Raw genomic sequence first — 25,123 nt, 5'->3', positions numbered from 1 at the left:
CATCTCTATACACTTGCCTATTTTAGATAGTTTGTTTAAATGGGATCGTAGAATGTTTGTCCTTTTGTGAATGACTTGTTTCACTCAGCATAATGTCTTTAAGGTTCATCCATGTCATAGCATGTATCAGGACTTCGTTTGTCTTTCTAGCTGAGTAATATTCCATTGTTTGTTGTATCTTTTTATTTTGACATTTAAAACAAAAATGTTGCCTTCACCCCCAGAAAGTTTATTGTAGGGTTTGGGGAATATGACAGAAATATAAAGAATATTATAATTGCTTAGAAAATAAATAAAACCATATGCAATTCTGTGGCCTAGAGAAACTTTTGTTTTTCTACTAGTATGTGGAAAGTGATTGTAATTTTGTTAACCTTAATAATCATTAGAAAACAAAAGAAAATATTATTTTTTTTAATTAAAAAAAACTATTTAAGTGGATAGATAGTGATATCTTGGTATTAAATTATGTATTAAGCATTTTTCATGTTTATAGACTAGTATTTCTTTTATGAATGGTTTGTTCTTAACCCTTGTGGTAATCTTTTTAAGTAGCATTGTATGAATATATATAATTTTTAACTGGGGTTATGTTTAAATGGAAATTTATGTAACTTTCTTTTAGATTATTTAGTTACATGCAAGTAAAATTTATATTTTCTTAATGGAAGCCAAGTAATAATCATTCCTTTAACCACTCTTAAAATCTAGTAAATATTTTAAATTTCTCTTCTGGAGAAGTTAATAATTACACATGAAAGAGCACTGAATGAAAAAATCAGGGACCCATTTCTAAGCCTTTGTGACTTCAGCAAGATCACTTAACTTCTCTGGTCATCAGTTTCCTCATTCACAAAATAAGATATTTAGGCAGTAAGGCCTCCTAGCTTTCTGTGTTTTCTTTTTTTTTTGCTCTATTTTTCTCCTCTCTCTCTTTTCTCCCTTTCTTCTTTCCTTCCAAAGAATTTGGGAAATGATTGATAGAAAATCACCAATTTTGCAACCTTCTCTGAAATAATTGTTTCATGCAGTCATGAATGGTACTGAAATCAGGTACTGATTGATGGAGACAGGATATTTGCGTTGTTACCACAGCATTACCCCAGTGACTAATTTTATTTTTTTTAATTCCAAGGGGAAATTTACTTTAGTAAGAGTAAAAGCCTGACTGCCATCACCTGACCCAAACTATCAAATGTATCCTCACTTAGAATGTGGTAACTTGGTACGTGTACCTCCCGGTGTGATGCAGTATGAAGTGCCCAGCACGACAGCATCCCTTATGAAGATCCTTGCCGAAAGCGTTTCCCTGGATCTGATTAAGCCTTTAGGGTGAACTTCTGGTTTACAGTAGATCCAGGAGTTAGAGGCACACATTAAACAACACTGTGAATAAACAGATACAGAATGTGTGACACTCTGCTGTAGTCAAGTGGTCTGGTCATTCTGGAAAAATGAGTGTCATGAGGTAAAACAAATTGGCGGGTTTGGGGTGGGATATTATCCCCTCCTTTTTAAATACAAAGTAAATACATGAATATAGTTGAAGTCAAGGTCTTGTAAGATTTGTACGGATAAACAGCTATTTGCAGCCCTGCCGTTCCCCATCTGTGGAGACCTCTCTTCGAACAGCAGACATTTGCATGTCCTTTCGATAATTGTTTTCTTCTTGTCTTTGACTCCCTCCTTTAAAAGATTATGCTCATGCTGCTACTCGCTCATTTTGCCATTTTAGGTGACTGTTGAATTCTTTTTATGGACGTCTGTCATTTCCTCATACTCGCTCTTTTCAGTGTAATCAAAGCTATATCATTATCGTTATGTAAATGTTATTTACGATAGCTAAGTATAATTGTTTTCTTTTTATGCAATTTTTTTTCTTTCTTTTTTAAGTATAATTGTTTTCTTTTTATGGAATTTTTTTGTTTCTTATTGCTTGAAAAATGTCCTTTTTTGTTGTCTTTTTTCTTTCCACTTATCTCCTTTACTCTTCTGACCAAACTGTAAAACTCCTTTCTGTGGTCAGATATAACTAAGAATCTCTCAGTACCTTTCCTTGTTCATTTCTTCTTTCTCTCTCTGTTTTCATTTGGAAACATTCTTCTTGGAACTGCCCTTTCTCTTGTTGTATGAATTGATTGTTCTCTATATCCACTGCATAGCTGTTATCCAGATACTTCTGTTTGCCTCTCTTGTGTTGCATGTTGTAGTCCTTGGCAATTTGTTATCTTCTCCTTTCTTCATTTAGTCTGTGTTTTTGATGGCATGGAGACATTCTTTCTTAAGACTGTAGCATGTCAGAAAAAAAAAATCCTAATTGCAACCTCATACTTGATAAAGGTTTGGCTATATATGGAATCTACTGGTACATACTGTTTAGAAAGAATTTTGTAGTTAAAAAGAATTTTTGAAAGGTTTAAAATCCTTTTCATTGTGAATTTTGAAGGCCTTGCTCTTGTCTTCTCCCTCCAGTATTTTTGAGAAGTCCAATAACATTTTGAATATCAATACTTTATGAGTGGTTTTTACTCTTCTTGGAAAATTTCAGTATCTTCTCTCTCATGTTTTGAAATGTCATAGGGATGTATTTATTATGGGTCTAAATCCATTGTGTTTTTCACTTAATAGTTTATTTCAATCTGGAAACTAATGTCCACCATATCTTTGGGAAATTTTCTTATATTTTTCCCTTGATAAGTTTATTTGTACTTTTTTCTTCCCTCTTTCCTATCCTCCCTTCCTTTCTTCATACGACCCTCCTAGCCATAAACTCCTATTATTCAAATGTTCGATGCCCTGAATTTCTTATTTAATTACCTTTCTTTTTTGTTTATGTATTTATTCACTTCCTTTTCTATTCTGCTTCCCACCATTTGGTCTTTTGTTAAGTGAACCAGGTGATTTCTTCAGTTTTATCTTCTTACCCACCTTTTGACTCTTTAAATTTCATATTTAAATTCCAGGAACATTTCCTTTTTCACTTAAAAATCATATCCTATTCTTGTTTCATAGATACATAGATACATTTTCTTCTAGTCACTGCATTATCCTCACCCCCACCCTGATCTCTGATTTTTCATATTCTGTTTGTTTGGGTCTCTGGCTCTTGGGTTAGGGACTTCCCTCCGTGTCTCATGACTCTCGACCATTTTTATTTAAGGCACTAAAAAAACAACTAGAAGCCTTGGGTTTGTGGGGACTAGGCTTGTGTTTAGGAGTAAGTGTGTCTGTGTGAACCATGGGCCTCTGAGAACCATGGACCTCAGGGACAGTGAAAGATAAAGTTGATTATATTGATAGATTTTGAAGCCATATGTCCTTAAAAAACCCCACATCTGTTACCATCCAGTCGATTCCAACTCATAGTGACCCTGTAAGACAGAACTGCCCCATAGGGTTTCCAAGTCTGTAATCTTTACAGAAGCAGACTGTCACACCTTTCTCCTGTGGAGAGGCTGGTGGGTTCGAATTGCTGACCTTTACATTAACAGCTGAGTGCTTAACCACTCTGCTGCCAGGGCATTAGACACTTCAACCCAGGATGGCACTAGTCAAATGGCTTCTCCACCAAAGATGGCAACAGAAGCAGAAAGCTGCTCCTCAGCATCTACCCTAGAGAGCAGAGTAGTGGGAAGCTTCTTCCTTAATGGCTCAAGTGGGAAACTAGATGAGACAGGGAAGTTGTTCTTCTGTTAGCTTGATGCCTCCTACCTTTTTGTTCCTGAATCAATTGGGTAAAGTCATTTACTTGCAACCGAAGTGTGTAGTTTATTTTCATAAATGTATCAAACTTTGTTTTTCAGTAAGATCAAGTAAGTACATATATAAATTACAGCTTATTAATTTTTAAATTATTATTAATTTTTAGACAGTAATTTCCTTCCATGAAGAGATAGTCATGGTATCAATGGAAAGATGATAGTAAAAGAACAATTTTGATGTAGACATTACAGTTAGGGAATACTTGTTTTCGAAGAATGTGAGGGCTAAGAAATTCCTTTTATGTATGTAGGATCCAAAACCTTGTCTTAACTTCAGGTGAATGATTCTGATCTACCAGAAATTTATTGTAGCACTCAAATGTAAATACAAAAATTAGGTTGATACTTTTTAATTATTCCACTTATTTCTATTCTTGTATTTTATTTTGATGTGTAGGATAGTTTGTCTCCTTTGTGATTACCTTAATATTTACCCCGATTTTCCTAAATTTAAACCTAACTTTTATTTCTTTGTGTCACCTTGTCTTCCTCTCCATATGAAAGATCTATGACTACACATCTTTGTTCCTCTTTATTGTTTCAATGTTGTCTTCTTTTAAATAATAACATCGCTGCTTCCCTGATTTGAGCTTTTTTTTTAATCTTGATTTATTTTTGTGATTCCCCTGTCTGGTTTGACATCTGATTGCTCTGTCCAGTGTTCTAGTCTTGGGTTGATACCTAATATTATTGATTTTCCAACCAAAGAACTCCCTTTAGTATTTCTTGTAGTTTTGGTTTGGTTTTTACGAATTCCCTAAACTTCTGTTTATCTGGTGTCCTAATTTCACCTTTATATTTGAGAGACGGTTTTTCTGGATATATGATTCTTGGCTGGCCAATTTTTTTCCTTCATTACTTTATATAAGTTATCCCATTGTCCTCTTGTCTGCACGGTTTCTGCTGAGGAGTCAAAGTTTATTCTTATTGACTCTCCTTTGTAGGTGACTTTTTGTTTATCTCTAGAAGCTCTTAAAATTCTCTCTTTGTTGTTGGTTTTGGCAAGTTTGATTATAATATGTCTTGGTGACTTTCTTTTAAAATCTACCTTATGTGGAGTTGAGTGAACATCTTGGATAGATATCGTCTCATCTTTCACAATATCAGGGAAGTTTTCTGCCAGCAAATCTTCAAGAATTCTGCCTGTATTTTCTGTTATCCTTCCCTCTTCTGGTACTCCAGTCACTCGTAGGTTATTTCTCTTGATAGAGTCCCACATGATTCATAAGTTTCTTCTTTTTTAAAAAATACTTTTATCTGATTTTTCTTCAAATATATTGATTCCAAGTGCTTTCTCTTCAAGTTCACCAGTGCTGCCTCCCACTTGCACAGTTCTGCTTCTCGGACTTTCTATTTAGTTGTCTAAGTCTGTACTTTTGTTGTTAATCTTCTGAATTTCTGATTGCTGTCTCTGTATGGATTCTTGCAGCTTATGAAATTTTTCATTATGCTCTTGAATGATCTTTTAAGTTTCTTCAACTACTTTATCTGTGTGTTCCCTGGCTTGTTCTCCGTATTGCCTGATCTCCTTCCTAATTTCCTTCCTGATGTCTTGAAGAGTTCTGTATATTAATCTTTTTGAATTCTGCATCTGGTAATTCCAGGAAGGCACCTTCATCCAGAAGATCCCTTGATTCTTTGTTTTGAGAGCTTGTTGAAGCAATCACAGTCTGCTTCTTTATGTGATTTGATATTGACTCTTGTCTCTGAGCCATCTAAGTTATTGTATTAGTTTATTTTTATGTTTGTGAACTAGCTTGATTATTTTTTTTGCCTTTGGAGCTCTGATGTCTTGTCCCTAGATGGCTAGAGCTGTTGTCAGGTATATCAGTCTAGGAATCAGTTCACATTTCTTCTGTGAGTTCAGCTTAGGTGTCCAGGTAGCTGATGATCAAGTGTGTGGTACAGCCTCTGTCCTACAGTGTTAGAGGGGCAGGGGTATTTGGTGTAGGTACCAGTATCTGGTTGCAGCAGGGGGTCATGCTCTGAACAAGGCAGGGGGCTGAGAATCGTCCCCCAGGTGTCTCTGAGGAAACAGCATCCCTCTTCCCTAGAGCGTACAGGTGGGTGGGTTCTGCAGACGGACCATGGGCACCCAATATTTTTAGTTGTAAGGACTGGGAGGTACCAGTTATCTTTGGACCTCTGTCGCAGATGATTGGGTGACCAGAGTGGAGTCACCAGTCTTTAGGCCCCTGATGTGGGTAGATGAGGACCCTGTTTAACAGGCAAAGTGGTTTCAAACATCAGTCACCCACCTCTCCACCACGGAGCTGAAACAGTTGTAATCTGCCAACAAGGGCCTGTTCTCCTGAAATAGGCCAACACAGGTCCTTGCAGTGGGGAAAGGCATTCAAAGACCACAGACCGTTTATGCCTAGACAGGAGCGGCTTCTTTCTTGAGCTCCCCCAGTTAGTGGAGCTGGCAATTTATCTTTTCCCCCAGTTGCAAATTTATCCCTTCTCCAAGGCTGGGAGGATGGCTTCAGGCGCTCAACAGGGTCTATCTCAGGCCCAGGGAAATCAACAGCCACTGAAGCTGGCTTGGGGGTGGGGGGGACAGTAAAATATACGCAAGTACTTAGCTTTTGCCAAGAGCGCCATTCTTCTTTGGTTCTGGAGGTGTGAGTAGGCTGTGTGGCTGGCTGCTGTTCCCTGAGGAAACTGTGGCTAAATGCTACTACCAGCCTGCCGCAGCCGCTCCCAGGAATGGTGCCTGAGGGATCCCAGCGATTCAGGTCCAGCAACTCCTCTCCACTTCTGAACCATCTCTCCCTCCCCCTGCTGCTCAGTCCGTTTTCTAACTTTGCCTTTAAGGTTCAGGGCTCCTAAAAATTTTTTTTTTTTTTTTAGGTTGTCGTAAATATAATTTTTTCACTTCTTTTTTCGGGTCTTTGTTTTAAGAGGGAATCGCAGGAAGCGCCTGGCAATTCCACCATCTTGGCCCTGCCTGCTCCACTTATTTCTTAATGGTTATATTTCATATTAATAATTTTCTAAGCAATTTATAATTATAAATTAGCCTAGTATTAAAATATCATGTTTTGAAATATTTTCATTTTTGTTCTTCATGTCAGGTTCATCAGTTTATGTTCTTCCAGTTGTTTAGTTGTCTAATTGTTAAATAGTTGTTATTTACAAAACAGTAAATTACATATACCTGTATATTTGGCAACCCTGGTGGCGTAGTGGTTAAGTGCTACGGCTGCTAACCAAAGGGTCGGCAGTTTGAATCTGCCAGGTGCTCTTTGGAAACTGTATGGGGTAGTTCTACTCTGTCCTATAGGGTTGCTATGAATCAGAATCGACTCAGTGGCACTGGGTTTGGTTTTATATATATAAACATGGAAACCCTGGTGGTGTAGTAGTAAAGAGCTACAGTTGCTAACCAAAAGGTAGGCAGTTTGAATCCACCAGGCACACCTTGGAAACCCTATGGGGCAGTTGTACTCTGTCCTATACTGTTGCTGTGAGTTGGAATCGACTCAACGGCAGAGGGTTTGGTTTTTGGTTTATATATACAAACACACACACACACACACACACACACATTTCTTGCCATTTAGGGAATGCATAATCACTCATACAATTATTGTGCATCTCACTAGGCAACATATTCTACCTAGCTGAAGAAAATCATTTTTCATTATGTTTGTAAATATCAATTCACAAAGGAAGATCACTGTGTTCTTTAAAATTGATGTCCTGTTTATTGTAGAGCTACAAAGTGATAATTTAAAAGAATATTGCTGAATGAGGATGCTAATGGAAATTAGCTCTGACAAATGACCTTTGAAAGAGTTTAAGTGGAATATGCCCTCACTTATCACTCTAGTCCAGGGCCTAAAACTTAGTTTTCAAAGATGGTGTAATCTTTGTAAGTTGCACTGAATAATTGCCAGATAGATTTGTGCTATGGCAGAGTGGTAGTTTAAAAATGAGTCAGACTTTTGTGTTAAAGTTATGACATTTTTAATTTTTCAAGTCCAGATAAAGGGTTTTATTTGGGCCTTTTATTGATAAGTCCACAGTCAGCACCCACAGAAGTAGCAGTCAGGAGATCAAGTGACGTATTGCATCGGGCAAATCTGCTGCAAAAGACCTCTTTAAAGCGTTAAAAAGCAAAGATGTTGCCTTGAAGACTAAGGTGCGCCTGACGCAAGCCATGGTATTTTCTGTCTTCTCGTATGCATGTGAAAGATGGACGATGAATAAAGAAGACCAAAGAATTGACTCCTTTGAATTATGGTTTTGGTGAAGAGTATTGAGTATATCAGGGACTACTAGAAGAAAGAACAAATCTGTCTTGGAAGAAGTATAGCCGAAATGCTCCTTAGAAGCGAGGATGGTGAGACTTCACCTCACATACTTTGGACACATTGTCAGGAGGGACCAGTCCCTGGAGAAGAACATCATGCTTGGTAAAATAGTCAGTGAAAAAGAGGAAGACCCTCGATGAAGTAGATTGACACAGTGGCTGCAACAGTGGGCTCAAGCATAACAATTGTGAGGATGGCGCAGGACCGAGCAGGTTTTCATTCTGCTGTACATTGGGTCACTATGAGTCGGTACTGATTTGATGGCACCTAACAACAACAACATTAATAAAGCCCTGAGAACTTGCTGGAATTTATTTGGATAATTGATTAGAAGGCACCTGAGAATAGCAGGTGCAGTTGTTCTCAGTTGAAAGGTTCCCACAATGGGTTCAACACAGCAGTTGTCTAGGTTGAAGGCAAGTCTTTATTACAGTTACTTAACTCCTCTGCCAAATGCCTGTGTCACTTGTAAATGCGTTGTGCCATACAAAATCTGCCTTACCAGCCAATTTTTACTAGTTTATAATCTTTTTCATATCGTGTCTCCTATTTCCCTGTCTCCTTTCTTCCTTAGAAAGAATTTGTGTTTTTACTTCTACTTCCTGCTGGGGATTAGCTTTTTGATGGGTTTCCATCTATCTGGTTTGTGATACCTTTGACTAAGAGGGAATAATGATATGGAGGAACTTCTCTTAGGATGTAAAATCCTAATGAAAACTCCCCAAGGAGTCACCGAGTGGTGTGGACAGGCCTAGGAGAAAGCCAACATGCAGGGCTGTACTTCCTAATCTGTTTCATTGGTTAAAAGAACTGTGATAAATTATGGCTCAATCCAACAGCAGTGGGTTTGGTTTCGAGTTTTGTTATTTAAAAAAAGACAACAGGTGATGTATAATTTTTTTTTTTTTTTTTTTATGCCTTTAAGCTGAACAGAACTGAGAGTACCTTAAAAAATAGTTCTCTATATCTGGCCAGTTTATAATAGAGAATATTATTCTACTCCAGTATTTTTTTTTATCCTCATCTCTTCAGAGATATCGAATGAATTAAAGAGATCTGAACTGAACAGAACTGAAATTTTACCAGGACAGTGGAATATTGCTATATATTATGTAGAGGGGAAACCCTGGTAGCATAATGGTTAAGAGCTACGGCTGCTAACCAAAAAGGTCGGCAGTTTGAATCCACCAGGCATTCCTTGGAAACCCTACGGGGCAGTTCTACTCTGTCCTATAGGGTCACTATGAGTCAGAATCGACTCTACAGCAATGGGTTTTTTATTATGTAGAGGAGAAACATCTTTTTTTTTTTTCCTTCATTTAACTGAGTTATATATTTTATTTAAAAAGCTACTACTAAGACTTAATTTTAATATATTTTTAAATCCCTTTAGTGAAAACACAAAGGTGACCATAGCTCTCCATGACATGGTAGACCAACTGGAACAAATCCTCAGGTGAGAAGAATGCAATCTTTTGGCTTTATGCTGGTTAAGAGTATCTGTCCCAGAAATGTTACATTAAGTCTGCCTAGTAGTCATTGTTTTTAGTTTGACCTCATGCTTGTTTGACTCTCTTAGGTGTGAATTTTCTCAATAGCAAATGGACAGCTAGCTTATTACAGCAGAATGGTAAAATAATAACATATGCTGTGAAAACTTATAGACCTGAGTTCAAATCTAATTGTTGCCAGTTACTAGCTGTGTGATCTTTGAGCCCGGGGTCTTCTTATCTATAATATTTAACTCTTGAGATTATGAAATTAATATTAAAGTAAGCATTTAAAGTGCTTCACACATAGGAGGCATGGAAGAAATGTTAGGTCCTGCAGCATTTATTGCATCTATGAGAAAACACTGTTTATGATACTCCTAACTTTCCTTATCTGGCCGCAGTATGTTTGATTGAATATCTGGATTGTATCATAGTGTAATAGAGCCTTCATGTAGCTCTGTAGTAATATTTCTTGCTGTCATAATGAAATATTGACCTGTCTCTTTGGAATATTGAAATTTTCCTGATTTGCCATTTAGGAAATCCAGCGTTTACTAGTATTTATTTTTATACGTATGTGCATAACTTTAAATATTTGTATTAACAATAACATTTTAAGAGAAGTAAACTTTGTTTTTGTAATATATAATTATAGAAATTATAGTTAACATTTTAGTAATGATATTATGTATACTAAAATATAATAATTTGGAGTCTGTTAATTAAGAATTTGGTTCATTCCGATTAAGGGATTTTAGTATAAAAATGTTTCAAGTTGTAGTTAAGGGAACAGAATGTGTTTGTGTACCATAATATGTGAATATAATGATGACTTTGCTGTTCAGTTTCCTAAGGACCTCTGTTCGTTATTACTTAGCCTGATTCTTGTTAGTTTGTGTTCTGAAGGTGATATAGTTGTTATTTCTTGAAAAAATAATCAAACTTTTTCCTATTATAGGTTGGCTCCTGCCTCTCCTCCCTCAACTTCTTTGAAAAATTCACTATGATTTGACTACAGGGTAGTGGGTTGAGTCAAGATGGATTCATTTCTTAGGAATTTCATAGTTATTACAGTTTCTCTAGTGAAACTGAAAAGAGATATCTCAAAAAGCTAGTAAAATCAGCATAATTTATTTCACCACATGTCTGGGGGTATAAACAAGGGTATCATCCGTACCTCAAGGAAACAGGAACATCCTGTAGGCTTCTGATACTCAGGTGTTTTACTGTTCAGCTTAATTTAATTTTCTAGAACTTTTTATTCATATTCCACCTCATTGCCAATAAGTAGTTGATATTTTATCATATATAATATTGGGTAACATGACTCATGACATTTATCTTCATGAAGTAGTATTGAATTCTCTTAAGTCACTCTAAAGCCTAGTAGTATTTGATTCATAAATGTGAGATTTGGTGAGACAGATGAGGCGTATGTATAATACTAATGATCATAGGATCAAGAAGATTCATATGAGACCAGAGAATTTGTTACATATGTTGTGTTTTTATCAAATGGATTTTTGAGGGAAGTTAAGCCTGATGCTATTTCTTAGGTCCTCAAAAACTAAAATTCTTTTTCTTACAGGTTTCTTTGAATCCTTGCCTATAACAGAACAGTCAATAGGATTGTTAAGAGTTAAAACTGGGTTATTGAAATGATAGATTTTGCTTGTTTTTAGAGTAGAGGTAAATTGCAAAAAACAGATTTTGAGATAGAGATACTTAGCCCAGTATATTGTAATAAAAGTCAATGTAGGAAATAAGATTTGATCTGTAATTAACTTCTTTCTGAGAATTGATCTAATATGTAAAATTAGGTCAGACTGTGTGCTCTTTTTTCTTTTTACTGAATACTCAAGTGTTACTTCTATGTTTAAGGTTCTTTTATTTTCTTGGTTTGTAGCAAGACTTTAAATAATTCTTCTTTCACTTATAGTGTTTCAGAGCTTTTGGAGAAACATGGACTTGAGAAACCGATTTCATTTGTTAAGAACACTCAGTCTAGCTCAGAAGAGGCACGCAAGCTGATGGTTAGATTGACCAGGCACATGGGTCGGAAGTAAGTAATAAACAAAATTAATGGAAACTTATGTATATGATTAAAAAAAGTATTGTTCTTTATCTTTTTTGGATAGCTTCATTAGTTAAAATTGTCCAATGATAAACTTCACATATTTAAAATTTTCACATATGAACCGATGAATCCATCATCACAGTCAAGATAACGAGCTTACTCATTTTCTACAAAAGTTTTCTCTTTCTTCTTTATATTCTGTCCCTTCTATTTTCTCCGCTTCATAGTCCCATCCCCTTCCTAGGCTACTACTGATCTAAGGGTCGCTATGAGTCAGAATCGACTCGACAGCACTGGGTTTGGTTTTTGGTTTTAGGAGTAACAGATATTGGGCACAGTTTCATGGTGTATGTAAAGCAGGTAGGCTCTGAGTGACTAAAAATCTGCCCATTTGAGCTATTTTAAAACAGTTGGAGGTATATAAATTTGAATTTGGCACAAGCATACTTTTTTGCACTAATGGGCCTCAGCTTGATATGAAGAAGTAAACAGTTTGGGTCCAATACACAAATGTTACCCGTGGCTCAGTTATGTAGCAATAAGCATATGCTTTCATTGCTCTTGGATAAATACTTAAGTGTAGAGTGGCAGGATCATATGGTAGGAGTATAGTTAATGCTTTAGAAAACTGCCAACTGTTTTCCAAGGTAGTTGTATTATTTAAATTTCCAACCAGTTGTGTAGGAGAGTTCCACTTGCTCCACGTCCTGATCAACACCTGGTATGGTCAGTCTTTATAGAACATTTTGAGATCTGTCCTGAAGCACAACTCTGTAAGTGATGGGTGAATATCCTGTGCCGACAAGGAAGACTAGTTAATATGATTGTTTTTCAAATTTAGACACCAAACACGAATGTCAGAGATGAAGAAATTGAAGATTTTTATGAACCGCTACTATTTGAAATTGATCAAATATACAGTCAAAATGCATTGATAATTACTGGTGATTGGAATGCAAAAGTTGGAAACAAAGAAGGATCAGTAGTTGGAAAACACAGTTTCAGTGATAGAAACAACATCGGAGACCCCATGGTAGAGTTATTCTTTGGAAATACTTTTTCAACAACCCAGTGTATGACTGTAAACGTAGATATCAGTAGATGGATTACACAGGAATCAAATCGACCACATCTGTGGAAGGAGACAATGGAGAAGCTCACTGTTATCAGTCAAGATAAAGGAGTTGCCCCTCTGCAAGTTCAAGGCTGTGGTTCATGTGGTGCATTAGTCTTTTGGACTAATTGCTGTCTTGTGTCTTTGGTTTTCCTCGTTCTCCTTTGCTAGAAATGTAATGGGACCACTACATGTATTTTAGATGGCCACTCACAAGCTTTAAGACCCCAGGTGCCACTCACCAAAGTAGAATGTAGCACATTTTCTTTATGAACTATGTTATGCCTAAATGTCCTCCAAGACCAGCCTTGGCCCTAGTAACTCGATCCCTCAGGTGTCTGGATCTGTTTTCGGAAAGTTCTATGGCTTTGCCTTGGTCAGGTTGTACTGACTTAATTGTGTGTTGTTCCCCTCACCAAAGTTAACACTTGTAAAGAAGTTGCATTAGGGAGTTGTAACTTAATTTTTCTTTCTCTCAAGGATCTAGACTCTGATTCTTACTCTTATGCCACAGTTTATTAATGGATTTTTTAAAAAAGGTATGTTGGTATATAGCCTTCATATAGAGAAGTACACAAATCAATGTGTACCACTCAATGAATTTTCATAAAGTGAACTTATACCCATGTAGTCAGCACTCAAAGAAATACTTTTACTATTATATGACTTTGGGTTCTCAGAAGAATATCCCAAGATGACGATGTTAGTGTAAGTTGTTTATTTGGGAGGTGACTCCATCAAGCATCAGTAAGAGAATGGAGAGGTGAGTTATGGAAGAAAAGAAAGCCAATACTAGTTGCATTATATAATCAAGTGCAACTATCAACTGGGATCGTTCTTACTGGAGACTCCTGTAAGAAGGTGTAGAACACACTTTAGAAATATCTGAATGACAGGTAAAGCAATTGGGAGTGTGTATCTACTGTCTCATGCCTGTCATTGATGGCAGATTTCAGGGATGTTAACTCCTTTATACTTCAGCATACCTGAGCATGCTGTTTTGGTAGAAGTGCTCAGACAGATGTCCTCGGTGCTTAAATAGGAAGCCATCCATGTGAATGGAATAGTTAGAACTGAGCACGGACAGTTTGTGCAGTAATCAGTGTTCTACAAGCACTGTCTCATGCACCTTCCAACCTTTACCTTCCTCTAAAGTAGCCACTGTCCTGACTTCAGTGTACTATATATAGATGAACTTTGCCCTGGTTTTCTTACTTCATATATATGACATTATACATTATATACTGTTGTATACTGAAAGACAGGTATGTACAATAGTATTCATAGCAACACAATTAATAAAAGGCAAAAACAGGAAACAGTCTAAATTTCCATTAACATAAAAAACATAAACAATGTTTGGCATATTCATAAAATGTAATACTTTACAACAATGAGAATGAGCAATCTAAGGTTATACCAACAACATGGATGAATCTCACAAATTTAACTTTGAGAGAAAGAAGCTACATACAAGAGTATATAATGTATAATCTCATGTATATGAGCCATTTCTCTTAAAAATATGTCCTCAGGCCTGGAATTGCTAAGTCATAGGATACGCCTGTTCAACTTTAGTAGTTTCTGCCAAGTAGTATTTCAGAAATTGTTTAACTAGTTGATATTTCTCTCAGCAGTGTGTAAGAGTTACCATTACTCCACAACCTCACTAATACTTGATATTGACATTTTTTTCTTCCATTTTAATCGTTCAGGTAGGTTTTTTAGTAGTATTTCACTGTGTTCTTAGTGTGTATTTCCCTAATGACTGATGAAGTTGGAACTTTATAACAGAATCAGAACATCAAATACATAGGAACAAGTTTATCGTAAAATGTACAAAATATCTATACAGATTTACACCACTACCTAAACATAGAGTGTTCCTGTGAAACCTCTCATAAGCCAAAATGGCATAAAGTGAAGAAGCAATTACCATTAATTTATATGGGAAAATTTTTTTGAGTGTTCCTAGCTCGAAAAATAACATACCAAATCATACTAAATAACACATAAAACCTAAAATAACACTAACATAAGTCCACTCAAGCAACAGGCCTTCCATTTTATCCATTACTGGATGCTGACTAAGAGAGACTGCTTTGCTACTAGCAGAACCAATAGTGACTTTGGCAGCTTTCAAGATTCTCTCTCTCTGCATGTAAGTACTACGAATGGTGGACGCGGGCAAGTTGAGTGCATGCACAATGTCTTTATTCTGTTCACTGAGACCAAAATGCTTAATTACGTCCAGTTGTACACTAAATGTAGCATCCTTACGAGCTCTTAGGCTTTTCTGATACATTAAGACACATCTTGCTGACAGATACACAGAATAAATTGAGATAAACTGCAGATGCTTATAGACACAGTTCAAACTATGGTGGCTTGATGCTAAGATACTGAGTGCAGCTCCTGGGGAAAGAGCTTGGCGAAGCCACCCCTGACTGCTCAGGGTGCACGCTGCCTCTTTAACAGCTTGCTGCAGAACAAATGCTGAGCGGTATTTCTGCTTTTCACCTTTTTTTCGTAAAAGTGAAAGCCCTCTTCGAATTTCTTCTGGTTAGCGAAAACAGGTCCTAATATAGGTCTTTTGTAAAAGTGAAGTGGTGTAAAGCAAAGTTTCGAAAAGCAGGGGATAACTATACTGAAAATTACAAAACATTATTGAAATAAAGAAGATAAAAAATAGAGGAATATATCATGTTTATAGACTGGAAGACTTAGTAACGTGAAGATGTCAATTATCCTCAGCCTAATCTGTTTTTTTCCTTATTCCCAGTTAAAATTCCAGCATATATGTTAAATTGAGAGCTGCATAATATAGAATCTTTGTTCATACCTAGCATGATGACTGGTACATAGCTGGTGCTCAGATAATATTTGTTGACACTCTTAATGAAAATCTGATGAGTGAATGGCTTATTTTTTTACTGTTATTGCTTAAAAGTGTCTAGTGAGTATTAGGTACTTAACCAGCGTTTCCAAATGAATGTGTGAAAAAGTGAATAACATGAGAAGAGAAAAAAAAAATTCAACTAGAATGTATTTTTTTAGGTTTTTTTTTTTTTTTTTTTTGTCTTTTTCTATATTGTCACCATTGGAAGCAGAACATTCATTGTAATGAAACTAGAAATTTGGCTAAGTCCCTCTGAAAGTTTATTTAGAGCCAGTTACAAGAGAATGAGGAAAATTGAATGCCTCAGCTAATACACTTCATATTCTTGCATTTATTTAGAATTTTTTGTTTAGTCTTACTTTGTGTTAGTATTGTGGTTGATGTCAAGCACATAAAGAAGAAAGAGATATAATCTCTGTCCTGAAGTTATTTATGGTCTGGTGGGAGATATACTTCATGAGATCAACACTAACAGAATACTTATAAAGGCTATAAGGTAACTAACAGATAACTTTATAGAAAAATTGACAACAGATTTGAATAGATATCTCAGAGGATATACAAATGGCCAGTCAACAAGTTAACACTTTTTTAACCTATTATATTAGGCTTCCTGGCAGGGGCATTAGCAAAGGAGTAAGTAGAGAGGAACTCCTGGCTTTGAGGTTCTTGTGTGACATTAGGTAGAAGTGGCTATAATGACCTGCAGCTTAGGAGGGAGGTCAGAGATGGAGTTACGGATTTGAGAGTGATCCCCGTAGATGTACAGGGAGTTTAGAGTCTGAATCATATCACTCAGGGAGGTTATATAAAAAATGTAAAGAAGGCTGGGGGACAAGCTCTCTCAAACACCAACACTTAAGCACTAGGTTCACCGAAAGTGGGTTTCAGTAAAGAGAACTTTTCAGGAACCTTTTATACATATTTTCCTTACCTAATTTCATAGGATTTAAAGTTACTGTTTAATTCAAATATCAAAAAATAAATAAATAAAAATCCACTGGTAACAAGACTTTATATTTCTTCCTATCTTGTAGGAAGCTTTGTTTGACTTCTCCAAGGAGAATTTAATTCTTCTTCTAAGAAATTTCCCAACATTTTGTATCTGCCTTTCTTACGACTTCCATTTCTGTCAGTAGTATGCTATGATTATGGAAATATGTGCCTTATATTTCCTACTAGTAGTAATAAGCTTCTCAAGGATAAATATTGTAGCTACTAATATCTAATATGGGAACTTAAATATCATAGACCGTCTCTCAGTAATTACTAAATGAATAATTTAGAAGGTTTTGACTAGGTTTTTTTTTACAACTCAAAACGAATTGGTAATATTTCCAATAACACGCTGACTCTGGTCTGGAACCTACTCTTCAGTAGGAAAGACTTGTTGCTGCTCAATTACCTGCTGTCTTTCCATTGAGTCCTTTAAATGTTTCTGAAGTCCCTGAAATCAATTTCTACTCATGGTGATCAGCTTGCTGTGATTACTTAAGACAATATGGTTCTCTTTTTCAAAGTAGTCAACTTAAAATGGAACATAATAATTTCATGTATGCTACCATGGCTTGGCCCTCAGCACTTATAGGATATTTTCATGAATATTATAAATGATGGCAAATCTTATGGAGTCTGTCACAAATCAAGTTTTACCATTTTGGGTACAATACCATTTCTCTGGAAAACCACCTCCATTCTGAAGCTTCAGCTAATACCTTATGCTCATGTTCCGGGACTACTCTGTTAATTTGCAAATGTCTTATATAGTTCCCTCAAGTTCTACTCAGTGGTTCTTATTTACTGACTGTATCCTGAAAACAGCCTTGTATATGTTTTATGATTTAATTAAAATTTTCTACTTGCTGCTAGCCATGTGTGAGAAAATATTAATGCCTTCTGTTCCAATGTCACTGGCCTTCAGAAGAGCAATTGGGATGTGAGAACTTGAATTCAGCTAGACAACATTTAGATCTGATTTTATCAAGCTGCTACAAGATGGACACTCACTCCGTCAAACTTTCTGCTACTTCTCTGCCTGTAAGCGGAGTCTGAAAGACCCTTCCAATTCTGGGAAGGACATCAAAAGAGTTCACATACCAAGATCTAACTAATGGAAAGATTTCATGGATTATCCTGGACTACTTGCAGATATAATATAGCAGTGTGTTTGTGTGTATGCATGTTGAAAAATGTGTTCTTTGCTGCCTTTTTTGCCAATGGAACAAGAGAAATTGTTCACTTTGTGTAATAAATATAAGTTGCCATAGGCAAATGACGCTTATGCTTGTTAAAATTTTTAGGAGAAAAAAATTCCTAAAGACTAGATTTTTCACAGGAATGATCCCAAATGCGTGTTTTTTTTTTTTCCAAAGCAATAACTATTAAACACATACAGTCTGTTTGCCCTGTGTTTAATGAATAGTATTTGTAGATAGTACTGATTTTTAAAGACATTATAAAAGGTAAGAAAAAAATGGATGTGTGAGAAACATCAATTGAATTGTTTATCTGAAAAATCCAAAATAAAAAACAAGTCTGCTCTTTTCAAATAATGAGTTTCATGATTAAGTAGAACTCCAAGACTAGAAAATGAGCATAAATGATGATTCCAAACATATGTATTCAACAAAGATAAACTCTGAGAAGCAGCGAGAATTAAAGCATATTCTCCCTCATACTAGACAATATTAGTAATTGTGTGTGTGACTACAGAAAAAACAACAAAAAGCATGTTTGTAATCTTTAGTGTTTTTCATTCATACTTATTGAACACCTATTATATAACAGAAAAATGAGAGATCTCTTCATATATTCTGGCTTAAGTTAATCTGCATGATATATTGAAAAGGACTCTGAAGCTTAAAGATTAAAAAAAAATTGAAATCTGTACAAATAAGTGAGGTTGTTTATATACTTAGGAACATCTTGCTTCAGTGCCTACGTTTTATCAAAATTAATCTTTTTCGTTCCGTATAGTCGCTCTGTGAGGTGGGTTTTGAGCAAGGAAACTGCAATTCATGAACATTAAGTAATAACTTGCTTAGGATCACACAGCTAGTATGTGACTGGGTGAAAATGTTAATAAAACCCTTTCCCCTGCTCTAGGAGAATCTATAATCTGGAAACGAACGTCAAATGGCATTCGATCAACTATATTGCATAAGCTTCACTGCTTATGGTAAAACTGATCCCTGACTGGTAAATTGAATCTGAACTGTAGGATGTAGAAATGAAGAAACGCTTAATAGAGACTCCATGCTTTGGCCTTTTCTAAGTTTGGTGAATGGCATGTCCCTTGAGGGGCTCCTGAAAGCTGTGCCTATGGATTTGTTATAAAAGATACTGCCTCTTGTGGGACATTAGGCTTCTTCCTAAGCCAGACAGGGCAATTCCTGCACCTACTGTCTGTGGCTCTGTCTCCTTGCACTTGGACTATCACCTGGGAAGAAGACAAACCCGGGAATGTTCTGTGGACTCTGTGCCTGTGGCCTGCTGCAAGAGCGCCAACTGAAAGAAACAACCAATGCTGCCCTGTTGACAGACGGGTTGTTGATCTATAAATTGATGCCAAGTGTGGCCTGTGGTAGCCTTAGCAGTCTGACTGTTCAGTTGAAGTTAAGAAGACCCCCTTGTGAGGGTTGAAGAATGACAAAGATGGAATTTGAAGCCAATTCTCCTGTCATCAAGTGCTTTTTCTGCTATGTCACAGCTGCTTTATCTTACTTTGCCTTATTTTACCTTAGAAACTCACAGCTTTTTACCTTTGCCATTACCGTTTAATACTAGTCTAACTTTGTGTCTAGGCAGCCTATGACAGAGGAAGCTTTGGCAGCATTGGTAATATTGTGGTGTAACTGCCCAACTTTTCCCTCTATTTTTGATCCAAGTTTTTGTATTTTTTGTTTTTTTCTTGTAAATTCAAATGAGGCGTGTTATTTGGGAGTTTATGTGGCACATAGAATACCGGCACCAATTTTTTTTAAGTCTGGCCAGTTGAAGAGAGAAGTTTCATGAATTCTTTTTCTCCCACCCCTCTTTTGCCCCCCAGGCAGCCTCCTGTCACTGAGTCCCATTGGAGAACGCTGCTGCAAGACATGTTAGCTATGCAGCAGAGTGTTTACACATGTCTCGATTTTGATGCTTGCTTTGAGGTAACTGTATATGTAATTTATTTTAACTTAGAAATTTTGGTAGTTACGGTTTGCTTATTGGTAACAAGAGTGATGATCATAAACTTCAATATAATACTATTGAATAATAGCTGATGGTTGATTAGTGCTTTATAGTTTATTGAGCACCTCTATACCTAATCTATCTTCCCTATCTAGGTTCATTGCAGTACTATCTGTTAAGGGGTTTAATCCTCAGCTAGACTCATATTTGACTCCTTTCTCATTTCCATAGTTTTTGTAGCCACTGAAACTTACTAAGTATACCTGAGAAATGTCTTTCAAATTTGTGCTGTCTTCTCTGTACTCTGCTACTGCAGGTTCTCATCATCTCTGCCAAATTACAGTAGTCCTCTAACATGTCCTCCTACTCCAGTATTTATTTCTAGATTATTCCAATTTAGAGTATTTAGAGCATTCTAAAGTAAATTATTTATTCTAAAATAAATATTGTCACCCCCTCTTAAAAATTGTTGCTTGTTCCATATCAGCAATCAGAAAAACCCATATGTTTTAGCATGGCGTGGAAAGCCCCAGCAGATTCCAGCCTCCCTGTCCACTCTCATCTTTGTCATCCTCCACCATGATTCCTATGCTCCAGCTCTGTAAATCTGTCATGAATCCCTCCACACACCATGCTATTTCATGTTTCTGTGACTTGGTATGCATTGTTCCCTTTGTCTAGAATGTCATATTTCTCTTTCCTTTACTTGGAAAATTCTTGGTAAGTTTGCAGGACTCAGCTCAATGACTATGTGTCCTGGGATGCCATAATGGTATTGTAACTTAGTGGTATTGCAGCTTTTCTTCAAGATGCAGTTACTTGTTTTGTATGTGTGTTTCTTCTACTTGGCCATGAGCTCCTAGGTAGTGTTATCATGTGCTTCCTCATATTCTCCAGTCTATTATATCATGTCTGGAACATAAAGTAAAGGACACTTAAGAAATGGTTGTTAATTGGCTAGGAGTGTAACCCAGGGGGACTTACTCATTATTTTGGAAGTTATGTGTGTTACCAATAAATTAGTCATGGTTTGCATCAAAAAATGATCCAACTAGCCCATTTTTAGTGAGATACAGTCTAAAAGAGGTTTCTCATTTGAATTTTGTTATTAAATAAGCCAGGCACAAAACCCTGTTCTATAACAAAGCATGACTCATTGATGAGAATTATAAAAATAGGTCTCTATTTTGTGAAATCATCTAGTATTTTAATTCAAGGTGATTTTAACAAAAGAGTGCTAAAATAGATTGGTAAGAAATGAATGATTTTATATTTGAATTCAGTTTTTTAAAATCTTGAATGAGTGTAACATTCATTTTGATGATTACAGTCTTAGACCACGTACGACTGCTGGTAACTTCCCCTTTTGGATCTAAAGTGATGCTTGAAATCGTATTTCAGGGCAAAATAATGTGTATGCACATGAGTTCCAAAGCAGAACCGCTACTAGTGTGTCTGATGTAGTGTTTTTAAGTTGAAGTGGCATTATTTTGTTTTCTTGTTTCTGATTTTATTCAAAAATTGACAGCAAGCATATTATATATTTGAACTTGCTCCTGTGGGGAGTAACCTATTCCAACAACTTAACAAATTATTATAAAACATATTTTAACTTTTTTAAAATTAGGCTTTAGTATTTTAATGACTCCTGACCATCAGTCTCTCTCTCTTGAGAAAACATTTGAAAGTCTACTATAACAGTTTTCAAAGAGTTCTAGAAGATGGGAAATTAAGATTTTAAAAAACTTAAAATTTTAAGTATTATTTTATTACCTTTTAAATTATGCTATGTCTTACTGACTTTTGGCCATTAGGTTTTGTTGTTCTTAAAAAATAATTTGAAAGCTCAATAATACAATTTTGAAAATGTTACATGAAGCTTTCTGTACTGCCCGTAGAACAGAAATCTGTGTTCGTTACAGCTAAACATTTTGAGCTGAGTAAATTGGATTTTTTAATGTTGGACATCGACTCTTTATGACTTACTCGAATATACCAAAGGAATAGGGAAACTGTCAAAAGTAGGTGATTTATGTTAGACTTGGAGCAAGCTGTTTTCATCTGTCATGTATAAATGATTAGGATTGGTCATTGATAATTTGTTCTCTGACACACTATTTTATAGCTGATCCCCATCAGGTATTTCAAGTAAGACTTGTCTAAAAATGCCTTCCCAAGGAAGCCTAGACACAAAAATAAAAATAAAGAGACCCTATGACAATTGAATGATCTTAATTATAAGGAAACTTGCTGCTCCAAAAAATTTCCTTTTTTTCATATATTGGCCCTATTTCTGTGCTACCCTCATTGCTATCCAACATTGGAGTTATAGAGAAGGACATTCTTGGGAAAGTTCTTATGTTAATTATGTATCAATATTATTAGTGTAAGTTTAAAAAAGAATGTTTATTTTTCTGTAGTAAGTATATAAATTTCAATTACAGAATTTTTTATTAATTGATACTATTAGTATAGGAGAACACAAGGATGTTTTACATGAATGCCTTCCATCAGTGGCTCATTTTATGTAAATAGTTTTTAGTTTGCACGTTAGAGACAAGCACAATGCTATATGGGTATGTTGTGGTTTTAATAGTGATTAGGTAGAAGTATAATTTTGTAGCTTGCCAATTAGTTTGTAAGACCAAATTCAGATGCTTTCAGCAGTTCTAAATTGTATATATCATATTTAAGATTTTCTTTTAAATATTTAATAGCCATCTTGCAATGAAAGTATTATATAGTTCAACAGGCATGGGCCCTGATGGAGTGTGGTAATTAGTGAATATGAACTTTAGGTGCTTAACTGAAGTTTTCATTGTAACACGTTAAAATGTTATGCTTATTTTTGGTTCATTGAGTGAAATTAATTTTTCTCCTTCCAAAAGGGTGGTATTTTTTTTTTTTTTAAATTGAGGTGAAATTCACATAACATAAACATAACCATTTTAAGGTGTACAATTCAGTGGCATTTGGTACATTCGTAGTGTTATGCAAACACCACTTCTAGGATGGATGTACTGTCGATTCTTGTTTTTTGTGGTAGTTATATTCTGTTAAGTTCCCAGGGACACTGAATTAGTGAGTACGGAACCATTGCTACAGGGGAAATAAAGGATTAAGTTCCTGTGAGCCTGTGGCTACAACATTTTTATCTACTGATCAATAGATAATCTTATTTTATGTGTGTTTCCGTTTAAAGAAACCTTATTTAATATACTGTATATTGTTGATTCACTGAACATTGAACTCATGGAAACAAACACCACTATAGCTCATGGCTGAACAAAACTTACTTAACACACATATTTTCTTTGTCAGGCACATCACAGCCTTCTTGCATTTAGGGGATAATACACAGCCCTTCAACACTACGCTTGAGAGCCATTTTAAACACAATATCACCAACAAAAAGCATGAAACTGTGAAAAATGTGGCACTAAAGAGAACGTGAAAAGGACACTTGTTTACAGTGCAAGAGCTGAAACAAGAAGGCGGAGTGTTGCCTTTGTTAAATTTTTCACTTTGTGCACCTTTGCAAATGACTACGAAAGCACTGCGAGTATTGATTTTGGGATTACAAATAAATTTGAATGAATAGGCAAATTCACAAGTAGAGAATTTGTAACAAATGGGGATCAAATGTATTTTTCTACAGATTTATTTGAATTTCAGGGCCTTCATTTTATTGAGAACCAAATCATTCTCTTTAGCACTAATTTTAGATTCTTCCTTTCCCAGATATTTACTGAAAGTCTTCTATGCTCCAGTCACCTTGAAAATATCCACCTGGCTGGGCAGATGATGCATTGCACTGCTTGCTCCATAAATCCACCAGCTAGTGTAGCCCACAAAGGAAAAACCCAGTACAGGGTCAGTTATGAAAAAAGTATTGACTTGGTTTTGGCTGCTAGCAGAGAGTACTTCAATTCTTCTACCAGCCTCACTGATAGCTGCATGGATCTGGCCAGGTAGAGTAACTGTTTTCTTCCAAAAGCTCAATTGTTGTTTTTTCTTTAATTTACAAATACATTATCACAGGTGCCAATTAGGATGTAGTTATTATTGCTGGTATGTAGAAAAAAAACTAATTATGTTATGGAAATTCCTTAGTTTCCTCTTGACCCTTCTCCATTATGCTTTTTCAGAGCCATTCTTGCTGATTATTTGTCTGTAAGGTTTTACTTTTCTTCTGTTAGAAGAGATTTGTATGACAGGCTGCAAATTCAAGTTCTGCAAATTTCGCGCATTAGGGTGGTATCTGTCTTTTTTGCATGACTTCTGCTCTGTTAAGAGACAAAGAACCTGATTAGATGATAAAACTCAAAAGTTCCTTCCAGGTTGAAATTTCCACACTCTGAATTCGGTTCCTCCCTGGCCTGTTGTACTGGTATTTTTGTCCACTCTTATTTAACACAACAAAGAAGGCATGCCATAATCTGAATTCTCACATTTAAGTATAGAGAATTACACTGATTTTTTTCTAGAAGAATTTTTTCATGATTTAAAGTTAGTTTTTATAAAGCTAATTTTTATAAAATTAAGAGTTCAATACATATTGACCAAGAAATCAGATATGGATCACCTCTATTCTAATGACTCTTAAAAGCTTCAAAAAGATAACCTTATTCAAAGTTCCAGATGTTGAAAGGTAGTTTTGTTATGCCTCCTTTCACTTGCCATCTGACCAATATGCTGGTGTTCTTACCACTAGCGATTTTCCAATGTTCTTTTTGTAGTATCTAGTCCATTTCATAAGGAGGCCAGGGGGCACAGGGCACAATGGTTAAGACCTTGGCGGCTAATCCAAAGGTCGGTGGTTCAAACTCCCCAGCAACTGCAAGAGAAAGGACCTGGCAATATGCTCCCGTGAAAGATTACAGCCTAGGAAACCTTACGGGGCAGCTGTATTCTGTCTTATTGGGCTGCTGTGAGTCATAATCAACTCGATGACACAACAACAACAAATCCACTTCATGTGTATTTCTCCATAAATTCAGATACTGGAAATCTGGATCTGTTTTTTCTTTGTCTGAGATCTTCTTTCTTGGACCCTGCTCTACTTTTCTTTGCCTAGAGCTGAGCTAATCCTCATTAATTTCTAGAAACATAGTTTTTTTCAATTATTTTTTTCCTCCTCTAGGCAATTGGCAATTTTACCAAGGGCCTGGCTTTCTTGTGTAATCTTTGAATTTTTATTTCTTGATAAAAGAAATGAAAGAAAACTGGGGACTTCTTTCGCATAAAGTGACTATGGTTTCTGGCAGGTTACTTCTTTGCTTTTTTC

At 36.0% G+C, this 25,123-nt stretch overlaps 1 protein-coding gene across 9 annotated transcripts in view; it reads left to right on the top strand.

Annotated features, from left to right (window-relative positions):
- The window catches only part of NBAS (NBAS subunit of NRZ tethering complex), a 449,992-nt gene that overhangs the window by 191,541 nt on the left and 233,328 nt on the right, over positions 1–25,123 (top strand). For all 9 annotated transcript variants that reach the window (XM_064295047.1, XM_064295045.1, XM_064295049.1 and 6 more), the window contains 4 exons: positions 9,474–9,536; positions 11,513–11,635; positions 19,712–19,814; positions 23,578–23,807. In XM_064295047.1, coding sequence (XP_064151117.1) covers positions 9,474–9,536; positions 11,513–11,635; positions 19,712–19,814; positions 23,578–23,807 — 519 coding nt within the window. The remainder of the gene's footprint in view (positions 1–9,473; positions 9,537–11,512; positions 11,636–19,711; positions 19,815–23,577; positions 23,808–25,123) is intronic.

This window comes from Loxodonta africana, chromosome 12 (assembly GCF_030014295.1).
Source record: "Loxodonta africana isolate mLoxAfr1 chromosome 12, mLoxAfr1.hap2, whole genome shotgun sequence".
NCBI lineage: Eukaryota > Metazoa > Chordata > Mammalia > Proboscidea > Elephantidae > Loxodonta > Loxodonta africana.
This window is presented reverse-complemented; position numbering and strand designations above follow the sequence as displayed.